This window comes from Cyprinodon variegatus, unplaced genomic scaffold (assembly GCF_000732505.1).
Source record: "Cyprinodon variegatus isolate N-32 unplaced genomic scaffold, C_variegatus-1.0 Scaffold115, whole genome shotgun sequence".
Classification (NCBI taxonomy): Eukaryota; Metazoa; Chordata; class Actinopteri; order Cyprinodontiformes; family Cyprinodontidae; genus Cyprinodon; species Cyprinodon variegatus.
In genome coordinates, this window is record NW_015150568.1 from 362628 (window position 1) to 372345 (window position 9718).

The window sequence follows — 9718 nt, forward strand, 5'->3', positions numbered from 1 at the left end:
TTTTATTTATTTCAGTAAGTAAAACGGGTGCATTCTAACCCCTTAACTTGTCACACGATTATTTAGACCTGTATATATTTTTATTTGAGTAAATAATTCAGCGTAGTGATCGTTCTTGTGGTATGTTATCCTGTAGTTAGGCAGAGGGGTTCATTATTGTTATAGTTTCCATTAATATGGGGGGGGAAAAAAGTGTATTCACATTTAATGTACTCTATATCTACTGAACATTACATGTGTTTGTTTATTGTTGGCTGTGATGCATCCTTAGCAATATTACCATGAAACATTCAGTATATCATTTAGCACCACTATCTGTGTTAAAACCTGTCATAAGCACATGTCTATTTACTTGAATCCCTAAATGATTGTTAATGATGGATTTGTCACAGAAAAATCTGAATAAAGTGTAAATATTTCATGAAGCTGCATATTAGCATGTGTTTATGTTAGTTCTGCAACTATATATATATATATATATATATATATATATATATATATATATATATATATATATATATATATATATATTGTTTTTTTTTAACATTAATACATTAAATCACAACAGGACTTTGTGAAATACACTTACCAGTCGCTCTGTCTTCTCCTGGCCCACATGTGCTCATGTGTCACTATCCCATAGCCATAGGCTCTGCCTACAGCAGGTTGGGATTCTGATATCGGTTAAAAAAAAACCTTTACCTTCAGAAAAACATGTTTCTCTTTGAAAGCAAGCACTTAGATGAGCATATTTGAGAATAAACTCCGCAGAACTATGTTGAGTCACTGATTTGCCCTTTTTTAAAATCTGTTTTAACCGATGATGTTCTAAAATAATTCAATTTCTGGTGCTTTTTGGGCATGTATGTCCTTTAAATGATGTTATTTTGAGGAAAATGTTCTATTTTTGAAAGTTAACATGATTGTTTAGCCTTAGTTTGAGTGAAACAGTATGTTACTAATATCCCAGCTGGTAGCTTAATGAGCCGAGCTTAGTTTGCCATCTTCTTCACTATTGTACAGTGGACGTAGCCATCGGTGACAAAGTCAGATAATTTGGTTGAATCCATAATAGTTGCTCAGATGAGCCAAGCCTTCCAGGGAGTGTTTAAAATATTATTCTGTGGCCCAGTGGGCAATTTCCTTTTAATAAGGAGCACTCTGTGTCAAATATCAGTGCAAGTACAGCTCAGTCTTTTAAGTTCCTTGATGCAAAATTATGCAGTCATTAAATTAAATGAGCAGTTTAAAAACCTGGTAATTTTGCAGGTTAATGATCCTCTTTAAGACTTCCGATGAAACAAGTCACTATTATGTGTTTCACAGTTAAAAAGTTCAGCCACCTTTATCGTAAGAAACTTTTACAAGGGGAGATGGCTCTGCTAACTGGATCCCACTGGACATTAAAGGGAAACTCCTTCCAGTATTTGTTCAAGTCTAACTAAAAACAGTCAACTGTTTTTATATATATATATGTATATATATATATACATACATATGTATATGTATAATTAGTTGATATCAAAGCTACAGTATAGTTTATTAAATTCTTGTTTGCTTTTTTTTTTGGCATTGAAGGTTTAGTAGATTAACTGCAAGCCTCTGCGTAATGTTTTACGATTAGGATCTCATTGATCTTATTAATTACAATAAATTTATGGTTTTTGATCAATTCATATCCATCCATCCACATGGAAGTTTAACATCAATCTTTCTATATCTTTAAAGCAGTTTAGCTGTAAGCAACCATTAGTGATTTTATTTCTAAACTGTTTAAAAGGAATGCTTTTTTCTAGACAAGGTGCAGCAGGAGAGTTTGTATTACATCATATAAATATCTCGTCTTCCCGGCTCTAAAGAAAACACACTCAGGTAGCAGCAGCCACAAATTCATTTTTCAACAGATCAAAACTTTATTTGGAATAAGTTTGCCAAGCAGCTTGACAAGAATAAAAAGGCAAGTGTGAACAATACAAGACTGCATGTGTCAATGAAATGCATCAGGCTAATTAAAGATGAGTTGCACCGTTGGCCGTAAACCTGAATGAAAGGAGCATAGTTCCTTACAGACACCAGCCGCTTAAAGGGCCAATAAGAAGAATCAAGTTTTTGTCCCCTCACTGTTAAATGCTCACTGTTGTTGGATATAATCACTGTAGGTCCACTTTCTGAGGGCGCTGCAGTTCTGAGAGGCTGAAATGAGTGGATGCAGAGGTTGAAACAGACATTGCAGAAAATGCCCCATTAAATTTCACAGTACTTGCTGTTTTTTTCCAGCAGCTCCCATTGAACTCAAGATACAATACAAATAAATGATGTAATACCAGTGCCAGAGTATGCAAAGTCAATTGTTGCCAGTATAAATCAACTAATATATATATTTGCAGCACTGGGGCTTCCCCACTAGCTTCACAGAGTTTTAAAAGAAATAATATTGAAAACATTGAATGGTCTTGGCAATAATGAACGAGCACAGTGGCGTTGGACTCAGAGTTTGGTCATGGGTATGTGAAGGCTGTTCCAGGGGCCCATCCACAACTCTTCCTCATCAGATTGTGTTCTGTCACTCGGGCAATCCAGAGGTTCTCTCACAGCAGACTCCACGTTGCTGTTTCCATCCACCTTTGATTCCAGCTCGCCCCCTGTTGGTCTGTGTCTGTCTGCTGCATTCTCCTCCTGTTCTGTGATGCCTAGTGCAGCTGGGAGCACGTCAGGTTTAGACACCATGCTTTCAGGGCCTGTGTTGTTGGTGCTGGTTGACCCTAAAGATACGCTGGATTGTCGCGTGTTTAACACATTCAGCATGTTGTCAGTGTTAGAGAGAGAGGAGGGGGCCGTTGCTGACGCAGCCCTTCTGCAGCTCTGGAAAGTGCTCAGTGTGTGGCGTCCACTTCCTGCTGGGGCCCTGGTGGTGTTCAGGGGGACCCTCTCCTCCAAAGTAGCAGCCATTTTATCCAGTTTTTTAAAGTGCTTAGCTAGCCGTGAGCTGAAGATGGGAGAGTTTGGTTTTAGGTTGTTCTTTGTGGAGCTGGTGCTCTGTGAAGGACCTGATGCGTTGGCAGATCGTCTGGTGCGTACGATGGAGCCGTTCTGGGCCACATAGATTCCTCCATTAAGGTTGATGTGGCTGTTGTGTGTGGAGGATAAACGGCTACGTTGGGTCTCTGGGATGCTCTCCTCACCGGTGGAGCTGGTCTCGTACTCTCGGTCAACCACCAACTTGATCCGTCGCTTTTTACCGCCAGGCTACGGGAAAACACAGAGAACTATTAAAATAGAGTTGAAACAACAGAGAGAGAGGGAGAAAAATATAAATAAATGTTATTGTTTGTTTTTTCTTGTTAATAAAAAAAATATATATATATATATATATATATATATATATATATATATATATATATATAGGTTTGTTTCTTGGTAATTTGGTAAAACAAAAAACATAATTAACAATATTCTATTTTATTTAAATTTTTTGACATTATCTCTTGATTGCTGATCAGTTCTTTTTTCTTTCTTTGGCCAAAGGAAAAATTACAGCCTATAATAACTATAAAAATATTTCAAAGAAACAAAACATACTGAAGGGAAACAAACTCACATTTCTTAAGCAAGATTAATCTGTTGGAGAATATGAGCAGCATGCCAGAGCACAAACTTTCCTACTGTATTTAATATACCCCTGATTCACATTGTTTCATTAAAATGCCTAACTGAGGAGATGTCAGAAAATTAAAATGGCGTAAAAGCTGCTTTGTCAGGTATGGAACAAAATGGCAGCAAGGAAATAAAGCAGGAATTAAGTGGAGTTATGAAGTATTTTGGAAAAAACATCAAATCAACAAGAAGGGAAATTCCTTTAGAATTTTAAACAAATAAAGATAGCAGCATACGTGTTTTTGGTTTCTTTGTACAGTGGTGTTTAGTCCAGGAAATTAGACACATTTTTACAACATAAAGATTTGTTACACTATGTGGTAAAAGCTCACCTCTGTCTCGCTTTTAGATTTCAATTAAAACTCTGTCTACAAATTATAAGCAACTTTCTCTGGTGAAGCCTTGAAGCACATAACAGACAAAATTAGGAATTACCCAAAGGAGAGTTAATTATTATATAGATTTTTTGTTTTTTAAATGCACAAGATCGAGAAGGATTTTTAGTTGTTAACATTTTCCCCTAAATTAGTCATTTGTTTTGGTATATTTGGCATCTAAAACAAAGCAGTAGACATTTTATTAGATGAGGAATATAAACATTTAACATTTTAAGAGATCATGAAACCTTTACGAAAGATTGAATATTCGTTAGTTTTTAAAGATTTGCATAATTTAAATTTTTCCAAGAACAGAACCGTCTGTCTTTGCAAAGTGAGTTCAAGCAAATAGTGTTAACTTCATCTTCATCACCAGCGTTTTAAAGGAGCCTATCATTAACTGATGCTTATGTTGTTATGTTAATAAAGTACAGAGTTGATCCTTTTGAAGATGCTTCATATAAAATGTAGACCCACTAATTCTGCTCTCTGCACACATATTTTCCAGGATGGAAAAGACTTGTGAAAAAATAAATCTAATCTGCTTTCACACAGTGTAACCCCTCACAGTTTCTCCACTTAACCTTGATAGCATGTGAGAAGGAATATGTTCTGTTTCTCTCTACAGCGGCAGCATCTTTCCACCCTGCAGATAACAGATGTAGGAAAAGCGGACCGATCCCGGGAGAGTGACGCACGCAGAAGAAGAGATGACGAATAAGAAAAACTCTGCTACAAAGAGAGATCAGTGAATAACAATGTTTGAGCTGTGGCAGCTGCTGCCGAGGCTTGTTCAGATAGCAGCAGAACGTTTGGAACAGAAAGCCAGGTTGTCAAATACCAATGTTAACCCAAAACATGGAGGAAAAAAAAGGACTGATTGGAGAAAGGAGATTGAAGTTATCAGGAAATAAAAGATGAAGAATAGCAGATAGGAGATTTTCTGCAGTGCAGCAGAAATCAAAGCTCATGTGAGCATAAATCACAGCAAACATGGAGGACAGGTTACAGCAACAGCTTCCACTCAGATAATAATCACTGCACACCCAAAGCAGCCCTTCTCACCGCCTCCTTACTTGGTGGCAAACCTTTCCTTCTCAAGATGGGGGGGGCATCTGTTTGGCATTTTAAACAGCTGATTCATTTCCCGTAACTTCCTCTTCCCGTCGTCGTCCCCTGCTTTGGCTTCTGCTTTTCTCCTCCTCCTCTGTATCCTCCATGATGGTGGACAAATCGTCTGAGGCACCCATCACACCTGAACTGATGATTATTTTGTTGTGGCCTGAACCTCGCCTGCTGACTGAGGACTTTTTTACTCTAAAACTACCCTCCTCTTCCTCCTCTTCCTCACTAAGCTCTTCGCTGTCTTGCCTAGATGTTTTCCAGGAATGTGTGTTCCTTGATGTTTGGAGCCCCTGAGCAGTAAAACTTGGATAGCTGGAGTTTAAAGGGTCAGTGCTCCCGCTTAAGTTTTTGCTCCTTTTTGAAACATATCTATGACCTTTTGACCTTTTTCTGCTCGGTTCTGCTCTCTCATATTCACTCTCTGACCCTGACTCCTCATTAGAATTGGAATCAACTTTCTCCTCTTTCTGACTTTCGTCGCCTCTCTCCGTCTCCGAGTCTGACTCATTGATTTCTGTTTCTGCTGCTGCTGATGAGGTCTGGCTGCTCCTTTCAGATAGACTGAACTCTGATGGAGAGTCTCTGCTGCTGCTACCTGTTTCCGAGTCACTTTGCTCCGTCATGCTGTCCCTGCTCTCGTCTCCCCCCTCCCACCTCCTATCCATTCTTCCTCTGGTAGACACTGCTGCTGAAACGCTCATATCTCCTATGGAGCCATACATCTTCCTGCTGCTGCCTCTCCTGTCACTCCAGTGTTTATCATCCACCCTGGTGGGCCCTTGGAGCCTTCTGGCCAAGGAGATAAGACTGAGGGCCTCGTTCGGCTTTTGTTTTGCTGGAGCAGGCGTTCTTGCTTCAGTGGACGTCTGGAAGTAGCTCCTATCGATGACCAAGTCTCCATCCAGGCTGACGGACCATCCAGAGGACACCCATCCGGGGAGCCTTCCTCTGTGCTCTGCCCTGTTGCCTCCTCCTTGCACTGCTGCATTTCGCATCAAATTCTTAGCTATGCCGTTTCTGTTTTCTCTTCCTAAAATTCCCAATTCTGCTCTATGCTCTTTTTCTCCACGGCTTTCTTTTGCCTCATCATTTCTTCCTCTTTTATTTTCCAACTGCACTGCCCTCCCATTCCCCAGATGGATGACTTCTGCCTTTCTTCCATCTTCCATTGGTCCAACTCTGGCTTTGTTCCAGGGTCGGTGGAAGGCTGGAGGCTGAGCTGATGTGCCCATGTTTGACAGCAGCGCAGTTGTTCCCATTCCAGCCTTTAACCTGCCAGCTGTTCCTGAGCCCATCGTTTTACCACCATCTTGTTGTTTTTTGTCACCCCCGGCTTCAGAGGATCTTGGGGTCTTTCTTAGAAGCGCAGCAAGAGAATTTTGGTGGCCAATTTGAGGGTCTAATCTGTTCCCTTGAAATTGTCTCCTCACCTGTCATTGTGACAATAAATATAAAAGGTTAATGCAATGAATGCTTTGCAAAACTCTTCACACCCTCTGAGTTACTTTATATTTCTGTCTTAATACAATAATTGGCATCAACATATTCTGGTCAGATTTAAAAAAGAAATAGGGAACAAAAGGTTTGGCTGCAAAATATATATCGCAAATTTAAAGCCATTGTGATATTCATTTATGCAATAGTGAAATTCTAAAACAACGCTGTGTGCAATAACAATTGGATATTATATATATATATGATCAATTTTGGTCAAAATCAGAGCCCTTGCACTGGGTTGGGGACCCACCGGATAAACCAGAATGAATAATTACAAAACACCCATATTATTTCCTTGGTGTGGGCATGGGTGTAAATGAAAAGAATGGGGGTTACAGCATGAATGAAACTTATTTATAATTTCTTATTTATTTACTCTAAATATTTTCCTAGATGATAAAAGTTTAGAGGGTATAATATTTGTACAGCATCATAACTCTTACTAAAAATGGCTTAAATTAAAATCAGAGCTGAACATATAAGACACAACATTTCTAAAAGAAAAAAAATACAAATCTAGTATTTTATAGTATTTATTTTTTATCCTTTACACCTTTCAAATAGTCTGGGATATTGGTTAATGCTGAGAAACTTGAGGTCCATTACTGATGCTGCAAACTCCCATAAACCAGCAACACAGCACTACTTTCAGGACCAATTCAAATTGATCTATTCAATCAGAGACTGTAAAATGGTGTATTATGATTGACTCTAAAATACTTTTTTATATACTTAATGTCTGAGCAGTAATTGTCTGAATTTTATGTTTTACTATTAGAAACTAAAAGGTAATTTTCTCCCAAAAAGCTTAGCTCCTTTCCATAACGGGATGTTGGTTCAGATCCTGAAAAATTTTATGCTTTCATTGCCAGGAGCTTAAATTTTTTTATCGGCAAGTTTCAGCAGTGACAAAGTTTAGCTTGATGATAATATATTCACTCTTTGGGCTTATTTCAGTCTTTTTAATTTGCCAGACTGCTACAATGAGCCATTTGCACACTAAGGTTTTTTTTTTGTTTTTTTTTTTAAGAAGACAATTCATGATTAGACCTAAATTGGACAATATGACGAAGAAAAATACAGCTCCATGTATTATTTTTGTTATATTACCATCATATATAATATGTGGGCAAACCAGTGTTTGTACTCTACAAACCCCCAAGACATCCTCTATGAGAGTGTACCCCTTTGGGCATTTTGTTTTACCATGAGTACCCCTCTCAGTCAAAAGTATTGAACGTACAATAACTGAAATAAAGAACATTTTAAGATTTATCTCTGTGAGAAGCAGAATGGAGAGATACAGAACAAACTTTTGTCCCAGCAGTCATTAGACAGTTTAATGCCCCTTGAAGGACTGTTTTTTTTAGTGCTATTATTATTCTTAATCTAATTTTGTTTTTTTTCATCCTATTTTATATGGGATTAAAGGGGTCATAGAATGCAAATCCGAGTTTACATTGTCATGGATGAATAATGATTGTTCAGTGGGTGAAATGGACGTTCAGAGAAGTTCAAACTCCATCGAAACCTCCTTTCTATGCAAATTTTACAATTCTAAACTTCCACTATAAAACGGGCGAATCCAAACAAAGCACCGAATTGACGTAAACTCGGGGATGGTGCCTTATTTGGTTCTGGCCTGTACTTCTGTCACGCCCCGAAATTAACATACAGACCAGCCCACTGGTTCACTATCGTAAATGCAGTGTTCCAGGCTGCACAGAGAAAGGGGAAAATTTTCACAGTCTTCCCAAGGATCCTAAGACTCAACAGGCATGGATTATTGTTGTCTATCTGAAGATCCCTGCAAAGTTTGATGCTCAGCTGTTCATTTGCTCTTAGCACTTTACCGAAGACAGCTTTCAAAATCTTGGACAGTTCACAGCAGGATTTGCTAAACTTCTTTTACTGAAACAAGAGGCTGTTCCGACCGAATGGCCATCACAACTGCAAGCTGTAAGTACAGTAGTATTTCGTGCTAAGCTGTTGATAGCAATGCTACCATATCAACAATTTAATGTTTCAGTGAGTGAGTGCTTGTTGCTATGCATCTTTGCTCAGCAGTTACGCTCATTGTAAACCAACCAATCAGCGCACAGCTTATCTAAATATTCATTAGAAAACCATAAAAGGAAGAAAACCTGCTATTTCATCCTTGGTCTCTTAACCAGGCTTGCATTAGGGCTCAGGGAGCAGCAAATATGCCATTTTCAGCTCAACCAATGTTACACACCCTATTCAGAGACATTAAGGACCAGCACCAAATACCCTATATAATCATTCTATGACCCCTTTAATACAGCATCCATCCATCCATCCATCCATCCATCCATCCATCCATCCATCCATCCATCCATCCATCCATCCATCCATCCATCCATCCATCCATCATCTTTTAATTTGAGAAAACTGGATTCGTGTAAAATTTGATTGTGACTCCTGATTTAAATTAAAACGTAAAGATTTTTGAAAAGCATCTTACTAAATTAATACATTTATTATATTGTCCTTACAGAGGACTACATATATACAGCAAGAGCATTACTTTTAATTGCTGCTTCACAAACCAAAAGTTTCCTGCAACGAATCGATTAGCGGTATTAAACGATCTTTGTCAGAGTCTCCAAAAATTAGAAACCACAAAATGTAGGTATTGTACAGGGCACAAGTAGTGAATAGGGAAAAAAAGTAATGAATAGTAAATAGAAAAAAAAAAAACAGTGGTCCCTCCTACTATAAATACAATTATAGCAGATAATTCCTTATTTCTGCAAAAACTAATAAAAACTTGATCAAAAGCTGTCTGAAGTGCTTTGATGCATCAGCAGCCTTTTACCAAACACCTGATTTAACCGAGTGTGCTAGAGGAATGGGATTATGGGACTTTGGGAATCCTTTGTCAAGCCCAGCAAGACTGAACTACATTCACAGGTTCCAATTAAAAGTTAAAGAAAGGATGCTTTGTCTGCATCTCCTCTAACCTTGTCAACAACACAGTGCAAAGCCACATTCTGCACACATTACGAATGCATGATTGCAGAGGCAACGTGCATTGACGGGGT

The 9718-nt window shown here is 38.4% G+C and overlaps 2 protein-coding genes across 2 annotated transcripts; both read right to left on the reverse strand.

The window, feature by feature from the left end:
* Window positions 1-1910: 1910 nt before the first annotated feature.
* On the reverse strand, window positions 1911-4626 carry LOC107085072. Its single transcript, XM_015375217.1, has 2 exons — window positions 4600-4626; window positions 1911-3246 (listed from the first exon to the last, which is right to left on the reverse strand). The coding sequence occupies exons 1-2, from the start codon at window positions 4624-4626 to the stop codon at window positions 2488-2490; spliced, it is 786 nt and encodes a 261-aa protein (XP_015230703.1). The 3' UTR covers window positions 1911-2487.
* LOC107085066 (serine-rich adhesin for platelets-like) lies at window positions 3128-6569 on the reverse strand. Its single transcript, XM_015375209.1, has 2 exons — window positions 5108-6569; window positions 3128-3246 (listed from the first exon to the last, which is right to left on the reverse strand). The coding sequence occupies exon 1, from the start codon at window positions 6449-6451 to the stop codon at window positions 5159-5161; it is 1293 nt and encodes a 430-aa protein (XP_015230695.1). The 5' UTR covers window positions 6452-6569; the 3' UTR covers window positions 3128-3246; window positions 5108-5158.
* Window positions 6570-9718: the final 3149 nt, after the last annotated feature.

What these genes read in the sequence shown, in the direction of transcription:
- LOC107085072 (XM_015375217.1), bottom strand. Translation starts at nt 4,626, where the DNA reads ATGCTATCAAGGTTAAGTGGAGAAACT. An exon ending in CAAGGTTAAGTGGAGAAACT is followed by an intron (nt 3,247 to 4,599) that starts GTGAGGGGTTAC and finishes GTTTTCCCGTAG; the next exon opens with CCTGGCGGTAAAAAGCGACG.
- LOC107085066 (XM_015375209.1), bottom strand. Translation starts at nt 6,451, where the DNA reads ATGGGCTCAGGAACAGCTGGCAGGTTAAAGGCTGGAATGGGAACAACT.